Source organism: Coregonus lavaretus, assembly GCF_964263955.1.
Source record: "Coregonus lavaretus genome assembly, contig: HAP1_SCAFFOLD_2353, whole genome shotgun sequence".
Taxonomy (NCBI): Eukaryota; Metazoa; Chordata; class Actinopteri; order Salmoniformes; family Salmonidae; genus Coregonus; species Coregonus lavaretus.
In genome coordinates, this window is record NW_028163419.1 from 49,571 (window position 1) to 71,571 (window position 22,001).

The 22,001-nt window shown below is 44.7% G+C and overlaps 1 protein-coding gene across 2 annotated transcripts; it reads left to right on the plus strand.

Moving 5' to 3' along the window:
• The first annotated feature begins 298 nt into the window (after window positions 1-298).
• On the plus strand, window positions 299-21,621 carry creb3l2 (cAMP responsive element binding protein 3-like 2). Of its 2 annotated transcripts, none has more exons than XM_084193021.1 (12): window positions 299-736; window positions 13,543-13,774; window positions 14,034-14,224; window positions 14,527-14,602; window positions 16,141-16,349; window positions 16,681-16,827; window positions 18,036-18,094; window positions 18,330-18,398; window positions 18,750-18,849; window positions 19,106-19,229; window positions 19,918-20,152; window positions 20,328-21,621. In XM_084193021.1, exons 1-12 carry the CDS (start codon window positions 638-640, stop codon window positions 20,398-20,400), a joined length of 1,614 nt encoding a protein of 537 aa, XP_084049147.1. In that variant the 5' UTR covers window positions 299-637; the 3' UTR covers window positions 20,401-21,621. The 2 variants fall into 2 exon arrangements, with proteins under 2 accessions (XP_084049147.1, XP_084049146.1); XM_084193020.1 differs by lacking the exon at window positions 299-736 and adding an exon at window positions 3,522-3,668.
• The last annotated feature ends 380 nt before the right edge of the window (window positions 21,622-22,001 follow it).

Here is a 22,001-nt window from a genome sequence, read left to right on the forward strand (position 1 = left end):
CATAATGACTCGTTTGATTGGTATGATGCAGATGGACAGGAGCGGGGCCTTCTCAGTGTGGAAATGGAAAATTGTCAAATTTCTGACCGAAATTATTGCAAAGTTTCATGTGAACATTGTCTTCATACATTGTAGGTGTTGCGCTAAATGTATATCCATTGCATTGTATGTTACCCTTTATCTTGACACAACCTACGGATATTTAACGCAAATACTGCAGTGTTTTAGTCTGATTATATGTCGCTACTCCCGTCCCGCCCATGTCCCCGCCCCCACTCACATTCCTGCCTGTCTGGCTGTTCGGGCGTTGGGTAGAAAACTGCATCAAGGAAAAAGAGGAGGAAAAAGTCCATAGAACTCTGCCAAGAAAATAAACAAGAACCAACACGGGGCAGCCTTCCTCTAACTCTATTTTCCTCCTTTAATATTGTCATTGGGAGACAACTGCTTTGTTGGCAGCACTACTGCGTATATTACAGCGTTGGAGCTAAATCAACTGCGTGGACTGAGTGTAAAAAGTAACATTCTGCGGTTTATCGTTGCAAAGTGTGTGAAGGAGTGTATTTGCAAAGTATCATCATCAAGGGAACTGACATCTAACGACACATTGTGAATCAGTGCGGTCGCATCGCCAAGGATGGAAATATTGGACAGTACTGAGTCCTTTTTACACTGGGATAGGAATCTCAGCGAGCTGTCGGAGCCTGGAGAAAACGAACATGTCTTATACAGCACAGTAAGTTATAGATAGGCAAATATATACACTACGAACCATTTATTGCACTGCCACACTTGTCAATAGCACTTCTATTATTATTGAATACCATACCAAGGTTCTTAAGGTTTCACTTGGCTGGGAGTGAAAATATGCCTTCCATCAAATTCATCCATCAATAGTTTTTATTTTGTTTGGAATTTAAATTGAGTCAGTGCTTTTTGCAATGCAAACTATGATTAGCCTATTTATTGCCCTACACAGCCACCCAACGAGTGAGGTAGGTCGATGGGCTAATTTATCAATTATTCGGTTTGGGGTGACAGCGTGAATGAAGGATCCAGCTGGCTCAGAGGATGGGAACCAGACACTTATACTAGTCTGAGACTTTCTCGGTTGTATCGATTTAGTGTGTCTTCTTCCAATGCCCTAGATTAGGGATACTAGCTGGAAACTTAAAACCACAGTGAATCCACACCATGCTGGTGTTATTTATGTGTATTGGACCAAGTCATCCCTTCTGCCATCTACACCTTCCCAGTTCCCATGTTCTCTAACTCCAGAACACACATTTCACTATAACATGCACCAGTGTTGTGCCCTCAGCAAAGCCATTGTTCTTAACCCACAGCAGGGAACTGTGTCCATAGACCTGCAGAACTATACAGCCTGTGTGAATAGTAAATCCCAGGCTATGTGAGGAGAAACTGTACAGCCTCTGTGAGAGAGTAGCAGGCTGTGTGTGTGTGGAGGAAAGGTTGATATTCTCAGATGGCATGAGAACAGAGCAGTGTCTTTGTTCAAGTCTCCCATGCCCCCCTCTCCATTCCTTGGGTTGGGTTTGAAGCCTACACACACACTCACTTTCTCTCCCTGGGGTTTGTTGACATTGCATTTCTCACAACAATGCAAACTGTTCTCAGCTGCAGAGCAGAGCTCTCACCTCCCCTGTTACTGATTGGTGCGTGTGTATGTGTAAACTCTGAGATCACCGTCTGGATCTCCCATCAGTGAGGAGGGCACATCTCTCTGCATCTCCCTCCCACTGGGCATAAACAAATCATGGTTGAATCAATGTTATCAAGACTGGGCGTTGAACAGACGTCTGTGCTTTACATTGAAATAGAATGAGTCATTTTATGTAATTCTATTTCTATAGATGAGTAAGGCTGGAATTCAATCCAATCGCGTCTTGTCTGCAATGCACCCTTTAAAGGCAATGTTCCCACGTTGAGGAGACTGTATGCACAGTAAACGCTGCATGTGTCAGCTCAATCAGAAATTACCTTTAAAATGTCACATTGCTGACAAACCACGATCTGATTGAATCCCGGACTAATTCTATTTGTACGGTGCCCTCTCCACTACTCATGCCTCATGCAGTTCTACATTACTCTTGTTTCTTAACACTATAACACAACTAGTGTTTTAAGGTGGAGTCATAACATCTCCGCTCCACAACAACTGTCCTTCAGACTGACTATCAGCTGTTATTTCTATAATATATTTGTTTTATGTACCCAGGGCCGATCAGGCCTTAGAAAAACAACAGCATGATACTAACACTTACAGTAGCAAAGGCAGCATGTAGGAAGGACTGTTGGCAGACTTAGGCAGAAAAGCTCATTTAGACTTCATGACAGACACTGATATGGTTTTCACTTACAGAGTTCTCAGAGAAAATGTATCTCTGGCCAAATATTTCGGAAGCACTACAGTGCGGTTTTCGCAAACGTCTAGAATACGTTGTTGTTCGTTATCAGGCACCTGTGGCCTGTTTTTGTCTTATTCGCCAAATCCAATTGTTTAGCCTATCTCTTATCAGACAGCTGCAAGATTGCTTTGTTTCTATGATACATTTTCCAGACATTATTTATCTTCTCCTGTTTATGTACAAACGTCATTTATATTTTCCATACAGCCTACCCACGTTATATATTAACTAATCAAGTAGCAGTCTTGTGTGACGATCAAAGTAGGAACTCTCTAGGACCTCCTCATAAATCTATGGGTTTATAATACTCTGTCATTATCATCCATGTGTGTATTTTCCTGCGTACATCGTGGTATTATAGAAGTTGAAGTGAGGTTCCAATTGTTTTCCTCACCGTTCTTTCACATCTCTCTCTGTGGAACTTAAATTCTCCACTTTTATGACTTTATTAGTAGTAAATATGCTAACCATGCACCCTCTCTCACACACTATCACGATCATGCTATCAGCCCTGCACATCTCTCTCTGTATGGGTTGGACCAAAGGGTATTTATGGCTGTTTTGCAGCCTTGTAAGGCACAGTTTTTGTTGATGATGATGAAATTCCAGAGTTGTCTTGTCTATGGAGTCTTGGCCCTGAATCTGCCTAGCGACAGATCGAGCCATTGTGCAGTCCGTAGAGATAGAACTCTAGTGAGAACATTGTTTTATCGCTACACTCTTAGAAAAAAGGGTTCCAAAAGGGTTCTTCAGTTGTCCCCATAGGATAACCTTTTATGGTTCCAGGTAGAACCCTTTTTGGTTCCATGTAGAACTCTGTGGAAAGGGTTCTACATAGAACCCAAAAGGGTTCTACCTGGAGCCAGAAGGCTTCTAACTGGAACCAAAAATGGTTCTTCAAAGGGTTCTCCTATGGGGACAGCCGAAGAACCCTTTTAGGATCTAGATAGAACCTTTTTTCCTAAGGGTGTATGATGGAGACGCAGACTGTACTGTTAGAGCTACTGAAGAGAACAGAGAAGGCGTCTTTGGTGAATGAGCCTATCACGACTGAGTCAGTGAGGTCATAGTAGTGATTAGCTATGGAAAGCCTATTAACAGCTCTGCTAGTTCAACTCACCCTGCCTAGGCCCTCTGATGACAGGAAGTCCCAGGTCTAAGGTTCATAAATCTGAAGCCACCGGCCGCCCACAGGAGAAGGTCTATGTGCCCAAAACCAACATGTCTTCCACCCGCCAGGTATGCCTCTGTGTTTGTTCATATTTAGTAAGAGTGAGAGAGAGAGCTACAGGGGGTGTCAGGGAGCAGAGAGAGGCCTGAATGGATGAATGGACAGATTGTACCTCTGTGTCTGAATAGTAACAATACTTTATCGATGATATGTTTTGTGTAATATATTAACATGTGGACAAAATAATATACCATTATGTCTAGGAGTGTTCAGTGGAAACACTATGACTGGTTTAAACTGATCTGAGTTGAGTGTAGTGAAGCCAGAGGGAGCAGGATCACCCTGACATGCAGGTTTGGTTATCCCACCACAGGTTACTGAAACCTCCCCTGTGGTGTCATGCAAATATTGTCTCGCTGAGAAAGTTGATCAACAGAGGACGTACAGTGCAGTGCATCAATCAACTCAGAGATGTATTAGGAGGGGATAGATAGAGGGTAAGGTTGACAGTCTTACTTTAATAGAGCCCTCTTTCTCTCTCTCTCAGTACTGTATGTGCAGGTTGGACATGCCTGTGAAGGAAGCACGCACACACATGCACACCCTGCTAGTCAAACAGAGCGGGCTCTCTCATGCTGTGTGAGTGTACAGAGTGATGCCTGTTCTCCACTGGGGCAGGGCAGCCTGATCCTGTGTGGACCCTCATAACAGACCGACTCTCTCTCTCTTCTCTCTCTTTCTCTTCTTTCTCTCTCTTCTTTCTCTCTCTCCTTTCTCTCTCTCCTTTCTCTCTCTCTCTTCTCTTCTTTCTCTCTCTTCTTTCTCTCTTCTCTTCTCTCTCTCTTCTTTCTCTTCTCTCTCTCTCTGGCTGAAAGGGCCGTCTGTGTGATGTCTGCTGGGAGAGAGGGTCACAGTCTGGGACACACACACGGCACACATGCGTGAACGCATTCGCACACATACACACTCACATACAAGGCCACATTCACTCACTGCCTTCACTCACGCACTCAACTCCTTCATTTCAGGATAGGATCATTTCTGTGGGAGAGGACGTGCACTGATTTGGTGCTGTTTTTCAGTGTGTGTGTGAAACATTCATATGAAAGGGAGTGTGTAAAGTACAGTGTCCTTTGCATATATTAGACAGCCTGTTATTCAGCTTTTTCTGTGATGGCTGTGATGATAATGTGCTTTGACGTGTGTGGTATTTGTATGTTTGTACCCGTTCCAGCCCTACCCCTGTGCATGTGTTTATATGTAGGTGTGTTTCTGTCGTGCCACAGTCCTTTCTTCCCTCCCTCTGCATGTCACTGTCAGTCAGTCCTCCCAGGTATAGGCTTTGTGATCAGGAACAAATCATATTTATCTCCAGCAGATATTTAGATACAGTATCATTCATGTCATGTTGCTATTCTGTTTTATACAACGGGTGGTTCTAATCCTGAATGCTGATTGGTTAAAACTGCATTCCAGCCAGTGTCTATTCCACAAGTTACCGCCGGCTAAATCTATGACGTTAAAATGCCTATTTACTCTGTTCCATCTGACTGTGTAATCCACTGTCTCATCAGCCCAGCCAGGCAATTTATAAACTTGATCTCCACTATAAAAAGCATCTAGACATTATCTCACATTTCTTTTAGACTAACATTTAGTTTTCAACAGCGGAGATTTGCAACATTGTTTCAATATTGAAATTCGATCTCCAGCTGTCCCATAGTAATGAACGTGTCGGGAGTCAGGACGAGACAGACAGGCAGACAGCTTTTCTCAGCCAGTCGAAATCATGAATCAGCATCATTTTTATGGATATATACAATGAACTATCAATAGAAAACAGGTCAAACGAAACAAAGTGCAGCTATTTTGCTGTCTTTCCAGCTTCAGTTTGAAGTGATTGTGTTAGCTGTGTTGTTGGTTAGCTCCTCTGAACAAGTGTCCTGACGAGAGAGCACATTTTCTATGCCAGGCAAAATCGCGCATCATTAGGTCATTGTTATGGATGTATCCAAATAAATGTCTCTAGAAAACCGCTTAAATGCAAATGCAGCTACTTTGCTGCTATTCTGGCTGCACTGTTTGACGTGACTGTAAGTTAGCCATAGTTGGTTAGCTAGCAAGCAAGGGATAAGAACATTCCCAGCCAGGCAATGGAACATTTAGAACGAACGACTGGGTTGCGTTGCGTCCATAGATAGAGAACAAAAATACTTAACGACGGGGTCAAGTCTCTGGCAACCGAACCGATAGAACGAACGACCAGCCGGCTTGGGTAGCAACCTTAGATCTTATCCAGAGCGACTTACAGTTAGTGAGTGCATACATTTTCATACTATATCTTGTGGAAGGTTGAAATAGTATGAATAAATTAATCAAAATACAGTTTTTAATGAAAATATGTAAATCATTATTTGAATATATGTTGGTAACCCATTGTATAAAAGTGATATTGGCACAGTTTGCCAATGTATAACAACACCCATGCCAATATATCCTCCAAACACCGGCTTCTCTGGTATTATCACTTAAATAAGCTGTACTGGACATTCTGGTTCTTCAGACAAAAGGAAATATTTGGAAAACTCAAACAATGACACCTCATTTTTCAGCGGTATTCTCCTTCCTGGTTATGGTGTTGTGTTGCGTGCCTCTTCCTCACACTTCATAAATCCTTATTGAAGAGAAACCATCCTTGGTACTGGAAGGTACCTGTACCCTACTCAACTTCCTGTCATGTAACCATGGCAATGGCTGCTCTTTAACCATGTCTGCTTTGGAAATGGCACCCTTTTTTCCTTTTTATAGTGCACTACTTTTGACCAGAGTGTCTCCAACCCTTCCACTGTGAAGTCTTCCTCCATACTCCATTTAGCTTTTCTTCTGTTCTGAAGCCAGACATTCATAGTTACTGTAATGTTGTAATTAGTGTGTGTGAGAGGGGTCATTACTCTTAACCCACAGCAGCAAGCTTAGCTTCCACGCTCTACAGCACAGCTACATTTACACTCACCCTTTCTTTCTTTCCCTCGCTTGAGGCCCTGGTTAGCTGTTAACTGGTACCATCTCTCTCTCGCTCTCTCGTTCTCTTGCTCTCTTCTCTCTCTGGTGTGGTGTACTGGGTGTTGGCTATGTTTCTCTTTAGAGTAGGTCATGGTGTCCCAGCCCTAAAAGGGGAGAGTTTGGCCTAGTAATCAAGAGTTCTACAACATGATCCAGTGACTCTCTACTCATATTTCCCTGCTCTCTGTGTCGTCTTACCACTGATATCTGTGTAGCCCTACATTCCCTGAAGAATTTAGAACAAGCTGTTTAGGATAGAAGCAGACATTTGTCAGGGCTCTGTAGTTTGTGTTTTAATAGTCGTTTTTTCACTTGGAGCCCATTTCCTGGGCTGTTCACAAGTGTTAACTCCATGTCCTCTGTCCCTTTCATCTCTCTCACCTGCTCCCTTTTTAACCCTATAACCAACTCCTTCCTCTATCTCTCCTCCTCTATACCCACTTTTCCTCCTCTCTTCCCTCAGAGGCAGGGTGGGGGAAGGGACAGTCAGGGTGAGCATGCCTGCTCCTGCCCCATAGTCTAAAGACAAAGCTCCTTCACCTCTGAACCTTCTCTCTCCCTGCATTTTTACATTGACATCATTTTCCAATTAGACAATGTTATCCAGAGAGACATGTATTGAGTGCTTTCAAAACCTAACCTAATAAGTGCACGATTAAACAAGTTGTTTACCTCAGCAAGCTTGTAAGCCTTTCACTGCAAGCCCGTGCTGAAGGGGACTGTGACTCAATTTAACCAAACCCACTACACTCACACAGAGAGAACGCTTGATCAACAGTTGAAGGATGTCATTGGGGCAGAGTGACTGCATACCCGGTCACTGTGTCAGAGCAGGCCTGGAAAAAGTGAAATGTCACTGAAGCGGGGTGTGTGAGTTCTGGACTCGATTTAAGCTGCCTTGGTAGGAAACCATGGGAGACAGGAAGAGAAAGAGTGGGAAATAGAAAACGAGAGACTAGTCATCTTCCAGCCTCTTGTCTCTCTGCCTCTCTCTCTGTCTCTGTCTCTGTCTCTGTCTCTGTCTCTGTCTCTGTCTCTGTCTCTGTCTCTGTCTCTGTCTCTCCCTTCTTCCCTCCCTCTTTCCATCTCGGATCTTGACTGTCAGTCGTGTGTGTGTGTGTGTCTGATAACACAGTGAGTCACTGTCTGAACTCTGACCCCGAGGATGTTCAACTCATGAGCTCAATGTTCAGTCATTTAGATTATCTCAAGTTCCACAACAACAAATTCTATTTTGACTACTTTCATCTACTTGTTTTGCTACTTTGTAGTCTTATTTTTCAGATCCAACTGCCCTCCCCAACCACATAGGATACACACTTTCCCATAAATTGAACTGCTTTTCAAAAGTAGTGCACTAGATGGGCAATAGGGTGTCAATCACAGGAGGCGGTGAGGGGGGGGGGGACGGCTCATACTAATTGATGGAATGGAGTGAATGGAATGGTATCAAACACATGGAAGCCACGCGTTTGATGTGTTGGATGCCATTCCATAGATTCCGTTCCAGCATTTCAATTAAGGTGCCACCAGCCACCTGTGGTGTGAATGTACCCTTTAGTAATGTAATTTAGCCATGTCCTTTGTCATGCAGTAGTTTCCCCTTCTCAGTTCACACGACTGCTTCTAGTGATTATCTTCTGAAACACACAGTGTGTAGAGAGTGAACACATCACACTGGTTAAACATCACACACACTGGTAGTAGTATCCTGGAATTACAGACAAACCCCTCCCCCTCTCCTCCACCTAATCCTATCCAATCAGCGGGTCTCATCGGTCATTCTGACCCTTCACCCTGCCCAGAGGGGATAACTGGGTCACATAGCAGTCGTGTTTAGTTGAAACGAATGTTCACAAACTTTTGAAATGTGAAGAATACTGCAAAAAATACTGCAAAAAAAAAAAGAATCTCTCCCGATCCTGTTTCCATGGAGCCTGACCATGGGATTGGATCGTAGCATTGCATTGGTCCAAAGGATAGGAACACAACCCTGACTTCAGTTGGTTTCTCCAGTCTGAAACCCCACCAAACCCCCGGTCTGAGCCCTGTTTCTGGGCCTCTGTCCTGCCGTCAGCCCGTGATAACCCCCAGATACAGCTGGAGCTCCAGGCCTGGAGTGTGTTCATCCCTGCTGGGAATAACGCCAATATCAGCCAACTACAACAGTCAGAACAGGGCCTCAGTCTTTATCATTGTTGTTTTGAGTTGATCATCTGTTGAAGACACTCTGTCCTTCCTGCTATCTGAGCCATCAGTCTTAGGGGTTAGAGTTAGCGGGGACGTGCTGGCTATGATGCAATGACTAATGCTACATGACTAGGTTGCACATGGAAGGCATCCAAAGCAAATGCACATGTGCCGTGTGTCTCTGTGTGTGTGTGTGTGTGTGTGTGTGTGTGTGTGTGTGTGTGTGTCATTATCAGTGAGTCAGTACACAAGGAAGAGTCCAGGGCAAGGTACAGCCTCATGCACACACACAGGAGGGAGATGACCCTTGGGCCCATGTGGGCAGTGTTTGTGTGTGGGTTGTGTGTGTGTGAGAGTCATTTCTTCCTCTATCGGTGCACATCTGGTTTATGTTTTTCGGGGGAAGGTATTGCATCATCAATTCCGCCTCTTCCCTTCCCCCATGCTTGACTGACTTCCTCTCTTTGCCTAAACACACACAAACACACACACTTATGCCCTGAGGGGTCAGAAATTACAGACCACCACAGAAATTATTTCGAACTTTTCTCATCCCCCTCGACTTCAACAGTAGCCCTGTAGGCCCTACTCTGTCCAATGTGTGTGTGTGTCTCTGCAGAAACCATTCGTCTACCAGCTGGAGAAGGATTCAGAGAGTCAGGTTACAGCCACTCACCCAAACACCCCTAACAACACCTCTCTCCCATTACCTCACCCTTCCCTCACCCCCTCCCCAGATCCCCAACCCCAGCTTCCTCTGTGCCAGGCCTGAGACAAAGAGGCATTCTCTCCCATCAGGAGCATCAGGAGCACCTCTGGACCAGAGGGAGCCCAGCCCAGCCCAACCCAATGACCCACATCCCCCTGCACTACTAGGCCTCACACACCACCACAACCCCACTGCCCCAGCCCCCTCCTCCCTTTTATGTCCCAGAATAGCCAAGGTAATGACAGAGAGAGAGAGAGGGTTGTGGTTCAGTAGGCCTCTACAGAGTCTAACCTCTCCCTAGAGACCTCCAACACCATAGAAGACTGACAGAGCTCCATTCCTCTCCTCCCTTCTCCTCCTCTTCTTCCTCCTCCTCTTCTGAAGCTAGTCAACACCCAACAGTTTACTCACCATAATCATCATCATCATCATCACACCAAACCATAACTGTCACACAACACATGATGACACGGGACAAACATGATGGATAGTGGTGTGTCTGTCGGTGGTTGTCCTGGTTAGGGTCCAGAGTTTCCTGTGTGACAATCGCTGGGGACGGCTGTTCTATTGCTAGGAGACGTGAGCGTCAGTGATAGGATTGTAAATAGTTGTCTGTTGGTTAGTGATTTGGTGTGACGTAGCCAGCAGTCCTTTCTCCTTTATCCTCACCCTCTCTTACCTCACCTCTCTTCTATAACCTTCGCCCCTCACCTCACCTCTCTTACAACTTTTTCCCCCCTCTCCCCTCCTCTCTCTCCCCTTCTCCCCCTCTCCCCTCCTCTCTCTTCCCCTCTCGTCTCCTCTCTCTCCCCCACTCCCCCCCTCGCTCTCCCCCTCTCCCCTCCTCTCTCTCCCCCTCCCCTCCTCTCCCCCCTCTCCCCTCCTCTCTCTCCCCTCCCCTCTCTCCCCCTCTCCTTCCTCCTCTCTCACCCTCTCCCCTCCTCTCTCTCCCCTATCCCCCCCTCTCTCTTCCCCTCTCCCCTCCTCTCTCTTCCTCTCTCCCCCTCTCCCATACTCTCTCTCCCCTCTCCCCTCCTCTCTTCCCCTTCCCCCTCTCTAACCCTCTCTCCTCCTCTCTCTTCCCCTCTCCCCTCCTCTCTCTCCCTCTCTCTTCCCCTCTCTACCCCTCTCTCTTCTCCCCTACCCAAACACAGGCCAGATGCGGAGTGAGACACTTTTTAGACACTGTTAACGCAAGGCCTATTGTGTGTGTTAATATAAACGTACTGGCTGAACACACTCACTCACACACACACACACACACACACACACACACACACCAGGCCTGTTAGAGAATTACAGAGAGGCATGCCTGAAAGGATCTGAATTCCTACTCATATATACCCACAGAACTCCTTATGGAGAGTTGGAGTCATACAGTAGTTTGTATGTGTATATTGGTTGTTTGTACCTAAATAATGTGTACAGGACTGAGGTGGCTTAGAGTATATACTGTAGAGCCATATAGGAAACCTACTAGAGTATAACTGGGTAAATAACTGGATATTTAGCATGTAGAGTTGGTTAAAGAGGTCCCTCTGACTCTGCTGTAGTAGGCCCTCTGGACAGACTAGCATTTCTATTGAGTTCCCTTCTAGCTGGACAAAATGTCAGTAGCGGAAAAAGAGTGGAAAGAACATTCCAATGGCGAGTGGTCAGTTTTGTCTCACTCCCTCAGCCTCCCTTTTCCTTTCTCCCTCACTCCCTCACTCTCTGTCTCTCTGTCTTGGCCTGAATCAGACTGTAATTGAACCCACATGCCTGGCTTCCTGCCATCTCTACCCTTCTCTCCTTGCGCTCCCTCTCTCCTTGTGCTCTTTCTTTCTTTCTTTCTTTCTTTCTTTCTTTCTCTCTTTCTCCGTCTCCCTCTCCTTCTTCCTTTCACATTCTCCAGGGTGCACTCCGGGGTGTTCTCTTTCCTTTTCCTATTTGTCATTCCACCCTTTTCCTCTGAATGTTGCTCTCTGTTTTTCAACTAAATTATATCCATGAAGTGTTTTCTCTGCCCACTCTCTGAGATGCTATCAAGACACGTTCTCCAGATGCTTCCTATCCCCTGCTCTAGCAGTTTAGAGACTCCTATTGGCTCAGGTCTGTGAGTTCTGCCCGGAGACAGAACTCTAGTCTAGAGCAGGTGAAGGTTATTAGTTATGCATGTACTTCCATTGAACTGAACTTGGGGTGGAATCAGGACAATAATGTAACTGTTTGGCTGACTCAGTGGTTTCCATCACACTGCAATACAACCAGAACGGTTAATGCTTCTTAGCATGACTGTGAAATCTGTAGGCCTATTCGTTTTAATAACATGCGTACATGTCTGGTGTTCTTCTTATTAGTTTTAAACATTAAGTTAAATACTACTGTTTTCCATTTAAGCAGCAGTGGAAGTTGTTGAGGTTGCCTTTATTTTGTGTGAGTAAAAAGGCCTTTGTTTCATAAGGAGGTTGTTGTCTCTGTGGGTCTTTGTTAATGAGCAATACATTGAAACATCACTCCCTCCCGCCTCCCCTTTCCTCAGCTCTACAGTAACACTGTTCCCTACTGTACTGCATCACCTCACTCTCTGACACGCACACACACACACACACACACACACTGTCGCCATATGTCTATGGAGATAGACAGTAGTGGGGGTATAGGATAGGAGGATGTGGAGATATACAGTGCATTCGGGAAGTATTCAGACACCTTACAGCCTTATTCTAAAATTGATTCACAGAAGACAAGATGAACTGCTGTTGATGCTAGCTGGCAAGCTGTTTCAATGTAGCTATTAGCTACAAAGAATATTGCCTAGTCAGACCATTATTACTGTTCCAGCTGGCTGATAGGCGTTATTAGGTAGGTCATGTTAAAGAGAGTGGTATAGAAGTGCAGTACCTGAAAAGCAGGAGGAGGTATAGAGGTAGATAGTTCAACAGTAGTATACACACATCTGATAATGACTTTGAATTGCAGGGTGCAGTACCGTCACACACATTGAAGGCTCCCTCAGTTTATTGAGTGCAGTTCTTTGACCCAAAGGTCCTCATGATGACATAGAGGTAGGGAATCTAAAAAGCAGAAGGCAGAGATAGGAAAGGAAATTGGAGCACCTGAACAGCTGAGGTTGAGAGGCCTGTCATAACCTGTCCCAAGCAGTGATGAGAGATGAGAGTTTTCAGGTCACATCAAGAAAGGAAGATGGGAAGGAATGTGCATGGAGGAGTGTTCTGAGGGTAGGAAGGGGGGATGGAAGGAAGAAAGAAAGGAGAAGTGGAGAAGATGGTTGTCAGTCTTGGCCTTTACTCAAAACGTCTCACCACATTGAGAGATGGGAGGATGAGATACGGCCGCTCTGATTGGTGGGAGCGATATCAGCCTTCTATTGTCACTGGAGGAGAGGGGATTTTACAGCTCTATGATTGGCTGTTTTTTGCTGGCCTTGGGGGCTTTTCCTCAAAGGCAAGTGCTGATAGCCATTAAAGAGCTTTATAGGCAATAATTACAGACTAGCTACAGATACAGGTATTTTGTATAATAATAATGACTAGAGATCCTGGTTCGAATCCATGCTCTGTCGTAGCCGGCCGCGACCGGGAGACCCATGGGGCGGCGCACAATTGGCCCAGCGTCGTCCAGGGTAGGGGAGGGAATGGCCGGCAGGGATGTAGCTCAGTTGGTAGAGCATGGCGTTTGCAACGCCAGGGTTGTGGGTTCGATTCCCACGGGGGGCCAGTATGAAAAATAAATAAAATAATATTAATAAATAATGTATGCACTCACTAACTGTAAGTTGCTCTGGATAAGAGCGTCTGCTAAATGACTAAAATGTAAATGTATATGGTGTAATAACTAGACGGTGTGACGACTAGATGGTATCATGTCTGTGTCTGTCTGTGCTCTTACCCTCAAGTCTGTGTTTCGCATGTCTTTTGTCAGTCTATCATTAACATCCATATCTCTCTCCCCTCCTCCCCCCTCTCACCCTCTTACAGCACTTCACAGACCTCCTGGATGACTTTTCCCAGGATGCTTTACTGGGCCAGCTGCTGAGCGACCCCTTCCTGTCCGGCCGGGAAGGAGAGGCCATGGATGAGGGGGAGGATTTTACCCCGTCCTCTCCGCTGCCGCCCCACATCCAGGCGGAGCACTCCTACTCCCTGTGTGGGGACTCCCGGCCCCAGTCGCCCCTCTCACATCTGCCTGGGGAGCAGGGGAGTGATGCAGGTGAGCGGGGGAGAGAAACGAGGAGAGGGGGAGGACAGAGTGAGGAAAGAGGGGAGGGTTTTGGGCCTCAGTGACAGTTGTAGATAACATGCCGTATTGTAATGTGTAGGCTATCTATGGTATCAATAACAAAAGAGGGTGGCAATACAGAGATATGTGGAGATATGTACATTCAGTGCCGCACAATACTCAAACAGTACATGCAGTATCTAAGTGACAGTGTTGATGCTGATGTGTCGTGTCTCTTTCTCTCTATCAGAGTCAGACGGTGAGGATTGGCCCGTGGAGCAGGAGGAACAGATGGAGGTGCTGCTGTGTGACCCTCCAGCCTTGCTGCCCACCCTAACCCTCTCCCTAGCACCCGAGGGCCACATCACTGAGGCCCCCGACCCACCCGACCCTAGCCCCAAGCCCAACCCACAGACGGCCACACAGGGCAAGGCCAGCAAGGTAAGGAGACGTCTAGAATCACAGCACATGCAGACAGGCCCACATGCACTCACAAATAGTGCGGCAGGTAGCTTAGTGGTTAAGAGCGTTGTGCCAGTAACCGAAAGGTCGCTGGTTCTAATCCCCGAGCCGACTAGGTGAAAAATCTGTCGATGTGCCCTTGAGCAAGGCACTTAACCCTAATTGCTCCTGTAAGTCGCTCTGGATAAGAGTGTCTGCTAAACGACTAAAATGTAAATGTAAAATACACACACAAACGTATGCACACGTGTAACGGCTATTTCTGCTGTCTGATTGTCTAGGTGAAAGAGGTTGGTGAGATCCAGATCAAACTGGAGCCTCATGAGGTGGACCAGTTCCTCAACTTGTCTCCTGAAGGTGAGACCTGACACACACCATATCGTACTGTCACACTACTCATAACCTCTCTGTATGTAGTCCTGGGTCAAATACACGTGTCAAATACTGTGCTAACTCTTTCCACCTCATTAAATAATATAATAAATGCCATTTAGCAGACGCTTTTATCCATACGTGCATACATTTTGAAGATACATTTTGAAGATAAATCAAGCACACTTTAAGTATTTGACAATGTATAGGTATGTACAAAATATTATAAAAAATACAAATGCAACATGTAAAGTGTTGGTCCCATGTTTCATGAGCTGAAATTAAAGATCCCAGAAATGTTCCATACGCACAAAAATGTTGTGCACAAATTTGTTTAAATCCCTGTTAGTGAGCAGTTCTCCTTTGCCAAGATAATCCATCCACCTGACAGGTGTGGCATATCAAGAAGCTGATTAAACAGCATGATCATTACACAGGTGCACCTTGTGCTGGGGACAATAAAAAGCCACTCTAAAATGTGCAGTTTTGTCACACAACACAGATGACTCAAGTTTTGAAGGAGCGTGCAATTGTCATGCTGACTACAGGAATTTCCACCAGAGCTGTTGCCAGAGAACTGAATGTTCATTTCTCTACCATAAGATGCCTCCAACGTTGTTTTAGAGAATTTGGCAGTACATCCAACCGGCCTCACAACTGCAGACCAATGTGTATGGCATTGTGTGGGCGAGCGGTTTGCTGATGTCAACGTTGTGAACAGAGTGCCCCATGGTTGTGGTATGTGCAGGCATAAGCTACGGACAATGAACACAATTGCATTTTATTGATGGCAGTTTTAATGGACCGTGATGAGATCCTGAGGCCCATTGTCGTGCCATTCATCCACCGCCATCACCTCATGTTTCAACATGATAATGCACAAGGATCTGTACACAATTCCTGGAAGCTGAAAATGTCCCAGTTCATTGCCTGCATATTCACCAGACAGTTACCTATTGAGTGTGTTTGGGATGCTCTGGATCGCCGTGTACGACAGCATGTTCCAGTTCCTGCCAATATCCAGCAACTTCACACAGCCATTGAAGAGGAGTGGGACAACATTCCACAGGCCACAATCAACAGGCTGATCAACTCTATGCGAAGGAGATGTGTCGCGCTGCATGAGGCAAATGGTGGTCACACCAGATACTGACTGGTTTTCTGATCCACGCCCCTACTTAAAAAAAAAAAAAGTTATCTGTGACCAATAGATGCATATCTGTATTCCCAGTCATGTGAAATCCAGAGATTAGGGGCTAATTAATTTATTTCAATTTGACTGATTTCCTTATATGAACTGTAACTCAGTAAAATCTTTGAAGTTGTTGCATTTATATTTTTGTTCAGTATAGTTACTATGCAGGCAGATCAGTGTTGTGCTGCTCTGAGGACCCGTTCTGGCCACTGATGGATGATGATGACATTAAGTACAATCCAATGTGTAAGGTCTGTAAATGTTAGTGTTGATGATCTCTAGAGATGTTTGTAAGTGTGTAACCTGTGTGTGTGTTTCCCCTCACCAGGTCTGGAGTCTCTGCAGATGCCCCCCACCCCTCCCTCCTCCCACAGCAGTGACTCAGATGGCAGTCAGAGCCCGGTACATGCCAGCACCCCCCAGAGCCCCTCCACCCCCTCCTCTCCCCTTAGCCCTTCGCCCTCTCAGGCTGGCCTCAAGGTGTCTCTGCGCACACCCTCCTCCCTCTCCAACTCCCCTCTTCTCACCGCCCCACACGTAAGTACAACACAGACTGGGACCAGGGATTCACTGAAAAGATACAGGGACCCTATTGGCATAATATGAATCATTCCTACCTTCCTTCAGGTAATTACTGATCTGAGAGAGATTGGATAAGTTAATGCAAGGTTATTACCCTATTGTGTTCACCAATCCAACCTGGTCAGATCAGTGACAACCTCAAGAAACGGAAGGAATGAGCAATGGAACTATTCAGATAACAGATACAGGGAAGTCACTGAAATAAGATACAGTATGTCAGTTTATCAGATGGGCTCTTATGACACCTCCTCTCTCCTCTTCCCCCCTCCTCCTCCTCCCCCTGTAGAAGCTGCAGGGCTCTGGCCCTCTCCTGCTGACAGAGGAAGAGAGGAGAACCCTGGTTGCCGAGGGTTACCCTGTTCCCACCAAGCTGCCCCTGTCCAAGGCGGAGGAGAAAGCCCTGAAGAAGATACGTAGGAAGATAAAGAACAAGGTGGGAAGAATTCCATATGTGTTATTTAATAGTTTTGATGTCTTCACTATTATTCTACAATGTAGAACATAGTCAAAATAAAGAAAAACCCTTGAATGAGTAGGTGTGTCCGAAGGTTTGGACACACTACCAGTCAAAAGTTTGGATACACCTACTCATTCAAGGGTTTTTCTTTATTTTTACTATTTTTTTACATTGTAGAATAGTAGTGAAGACACCAAAACTATTACATAACACATATGGAATCATGTAGTAACCAAAAAAGTGTTAAACAAATAAAAATATATTTTATATTTGAGATTCTTCAAATAGCCACCCTTTGCCTTGATGACAGCTTTACATGGTGGTGGCAGCATCATGCTGTGGGGATGTTTTTCATCGGCAGGGACTGGGAAACTGGTCAGAATTGAAAGAATGATGGATGGCGCTAAATACAGGGAAATTCTTGAGGGAAACCTGTTTCAGTCATCCAGAGATTTGAGACTGGGACGGAGGTTCACCTTCCAGCAGGACAATGACCCTAAGCATACTGCTAAAGAAACGCTTGAGTGGTTTAAGGGGAAACATTTAAATGTATTGGAATGGCCAAGTCAAAGCCCAGACCTCAATCCAATTGAGAATCTGTGGTATGACTTAAAGATTGCTGTACACCAGCGGAACCCATCCAACTTGAAGGAGCTGGAGCAGTTTTGCCTTGAATAATGGGCAAAATCCCAGTGGCTAGATGTGCCAAGCTTACAGAGACATACCCCAATTGACTTGCAGCTGTAATTGCTGCAAGAGGTGGCTCTACAAAGTATTGACTTTGGGGGGGGTGAATAGTTATGCACGCTCAAGTTTTTTGTTTTTTTGTCTTATTTCTTGTTTGATTCACAATCAAAAATATTTTGCATCTTCAAAGTGGTAGGCATGTTGTATAAATCTAATGATACAAACCCCCAAAAATAGCAATTTTAATTCCTGGTTGTAAGGCAACAAAATAGGAAAAATGCCAAGGGAGGTGAATACTTTCGCAAGCCACTGTGTGTATATATATATATATATATATATATATATATATATATATATATATATATATATATATATATCGCTTTCTATTTCCTCCTGTGCCAGAAATGTAATAACACACTTCAAATTGATACATTGATGTCACTGTACTCACTTCCGTGAGCCATAGCTTGGCGTAATTTCGACATCCTTTCTTTCAGATCTCTGCTCAAGAGAGCCGCAGAAAGAAGAAAGAGTACATGGACGCCCTGGAGAAGAAGTGAGTCTTTCATGATGTGCTCATTCAATTAGAAATCAAATGGATTTTTCTATTTCTTTGGTAATTAATTAGCTGCATTATCAATGATATAGATAATGACTTTATTATGACAATTCATCCACAAATCTCAAAGTGCTTTTACAGGCATACAGTAGTAACTGCTGTCAAAGCATTGTCTCCCCTACTTATTACGCCTACCCGTCACTGACCTTGTAATTCCCCTCTTTGTCCACAGGGTGGAGAACTGCTCCAATGAGAACAGCGAGCTGCGCAGGAAAGTGGAGAATCTGGAGTGTACCAACAAGTAAGAGACATACATTACATAGTGCTCTGGGGGACGTTTTGTGCTTCATCCTTTCCTACATTATTAATCCAACCTTGTAAAATTAGCACACAGTTCACTGAGTCGAACGGATCGTTAAGGTTATTTTTTTTTTATGTGTGTGTGCACGAATGCACACACTGTTACATTGTCTGTGAAGTCATATGTTAGCCCAGTGAAGTGTGTGTGTGTGTGTGTGTGTGTGTGTGAATGAGTGCGTGTGTATTGTCTTCAGCAGGGTGTGTGTGTTTGTGAGTGAGTCTATGACTAAGCTCTGACCCCATCTTTACCTTCTTCTCCCTCTCCCCTCGTCCCCTCGTCCCCTCTTCCTAGGACTCTAATACAACAGCTGCTCTCTCTGCAGGCAGTGGTGGCAGGGAAGGTTCCCCGCTCCTGCAAAGTCACTGGCACCCAGACCTCCTCCTGCCTCATGGTGAGACTCCCCAACACAACGCTCAGCCCTGTGTGTGTTTGTGCTTGCGTGTGCGTTGTGTGTGTGTGTGTGTGTGTGTGTGTGCGCGAGCATTTTTGTTTCATATTGATTGGATAACCTTTTGTTTTTCATTTTATATAACTCCCGCATGCTCTGTGTGTCAGCTGTTGTGGGCTATCTTGTCCTTTTCATCTAAATGCTTGACTGTGGCGCCTAATGACATATATTAGATGTGTGTGTGTGTGTGTGTGTCTAGGTGGTGGTGCTGTGTTTCGCTATGTTCCTAGGGAGTTTCTACCCCAGCCTGGGTCCCTGCTCCTCCATCACAGAGACTGGCCTCTCCAGAGACATGGCCATGCAGGAGTCTTACACCACTACAGGTGCTGTGTACACACACGCACGCACACACACACAGTCATACATTGCACATTCATGTTTCACGGATTAATGCTGATATTTTTGACGTGTGTGTGTGTGAGGCATTAGCTCTGAATCTCTGAGTGCTGAGGGACTAGCAGTGTTCTGTAATCCTACCAGTCATACACACACACACACACACACCTTTGGAGTGTTTTGGCCTGGCCTCCTGGAAGAGTGTACACTTGAATTTCATTATTTCCCATTCAGAGGGACTATCATTAGTATGATTAAACAGCAATGCAGCCATTTTATGATGATTGATCTTTGCTCCCCCTACCGCTCTTCTCCCTCCCACACACAGCCTGTTTGCCACAGAGCCCAGTATTAGTGTTGCTGGCAGTCCGCCCTAGAACAATCTGAATGTAGTATGTGTACAGAGCAAGGTTTGCTGTTGGTAGGGTTAGTTTTATGTTTAATCCATTTCATAAGACTTCATTTGTAAATCTTGTTAAGAGGGTTACAGGGTTGTAGGATTGCATTAGTAGGAGACTTGATCATATCAAAGGATTATACCGTCCCTAAAAACCAAAAGACATTTCAACAAAGAAAGATGTAAAAGATTAAGATGGTACTCAATGACATGCCCTTCTCCTTCGTGGACATGATGTGGTCAGATAGGTTATGTTTTTTACCCGTGATCCTTCACAGTGAAGTCCAGGAGCCTGCTGTCCTATGAGGAGAGAGGGCTGGACGAGCCACACCTTCTGGGTCTGGGTGGGGACTATCCTGACCAATTGGAGAGGCCCACGGTTGTCATGGCAGTGTGGCGCTCTGAGAAAAAGCAGCAGAAAGGAGAGGAGTCACACAGTGCTGAGACACGCCCACCTTTCAGCAACAGCAGTGATACGAATACACAGAAACCCCTGCTATTAGACCTGCACAGGTAACAGACACACACACACACACTCATACTCACGCACACACACACACTTTTGGCAGGCGATGATATCAGAGACTGTATGAGACAGAAAAACTGTTTTTGACAGGATTTGGGGTATTGATGTCAGTAAAAGTGTAGTACTGTAGTTTCTTATTTGTTAGTCTCTCTTCTGTCTCAGGTCTCTGGAGCAGAGGGGGAACGACAGCAGTAAAATCATAGAGCTGGAGAGGACAGTCAATGAGACATCATAGGGTCTACCTCTGACCCCTCACCCCTGACCTTTGACCTTCCCTCTGCAGGAGCAGGAGACGGAGGCTCTCTGTATTTATAGAATCTTTTTGGATATCTTTATTATTTTATCGTATGTAGTTGTTCTTTTATATTGTGTTTTTATTCCATTCCAATAGTACACCACCTTTTGATATATTTTTGTGTTCATACTTTGTTTTTATTTAGCCTTTATTTGTTTTACTTCTTTATATATGTTATGACATGCTTTGCTTTAGGCATTATGCTCTGTTATATTTGAGTGAGTGGTATTTTTTCCAGTATTTCTATGGTGATATTCCCCTTCATGTGATGGTGGTGCTATGAGAGTGGGCCCTGTAGCTCTTTGAATACCCTGCTGATGTCTTCACAGTAATAATATAAAATGCTCTTTTCTTTCCATATTGGTTTCCTATTGATAATAATAATAATATGCCATTTAGCAGATGCTTTTATCCAAAGCGACTTACAGTCATGCGTGCATACATTTATTTTTTATTTTTTTGTGTATGGGTGGTCCCGGGGATCGAACCCACTACCTTGGCGTTACAAGCGCCGTGCTCTACCAGATGAGCTACAGAGGACCATATTGATGTTGTCAGGATGAATTCAGAATATCACACTGTCCTTAAATATGATTATCTATCAAAAGCCAAAGGTCTTTGTAGCAAATCCTATTTTTGTAAAGATAAATAATAACATAATAACGTCAGCCTACATGTGTGAGGTCAGTAAAACGATGTTGACTGTTTTACTCTGATGTTAATCTATGGTTGTATGTTGAGACGACCAAGCTTTATAATACAGCATTATGACAAAGTACTTTATACCAGATAATGTGTGTGGGGAATGTGTTGTTTCCTGAACTAAGTTACTTTCTTGCTGGAGCAAACACCATGGTGGCCTTGTGACATGTAATGAACCAGGATGATGTTTCTGCTAGGTTATAGTCTCTACCACCTACACTGTCTCACACATACACATACACACAGATGAATAGAACCATAAGCGCTTTCTTCATTGGCCTGCACCCTGCAGTCAATCCACTCACTGTGTCCCCAAAGAGTCCATTTTATTCTTGTTTATTGTATATAAACTGTAGAGTCACATTTTGCCTCCACAGGACCCATCTTTGTCTTTATGGGTTCAGTCCTTTTTGGTTTTTGCTTAAAACAAATAAATATTTTCCGTAGTAAAAGCATCAACTGCCGTGTAAGATTATCCTGCTTTGAAGTGTCATTGAAGAAATGTACTGTGTGTTTGAGACTGCAAGCATACACTCACTGTGAACGTGTGTCAGTCAATGACATAAGCGTGAGAAGTCGTACTAAGCCCATCCCAAAGGTTTGGCCACCAGCCATTCAAATGTGGTTCTCAACTGGTTTTGCCTCGGGACCCAAATAGAACCAGATTGTCTCAGGCGCAATCCAATATTCAGATGCCGAATTATTTATTTATTTATTTATTTTTGGGCCAAAATGCAATCTGGATTTTTTTTACAATGCTATATTGATAGTAAATGTTCTAATTATATGACAAGGGAACAACAGTCCCTCATTTTTCATTGTCAATAATTCCATTTTGC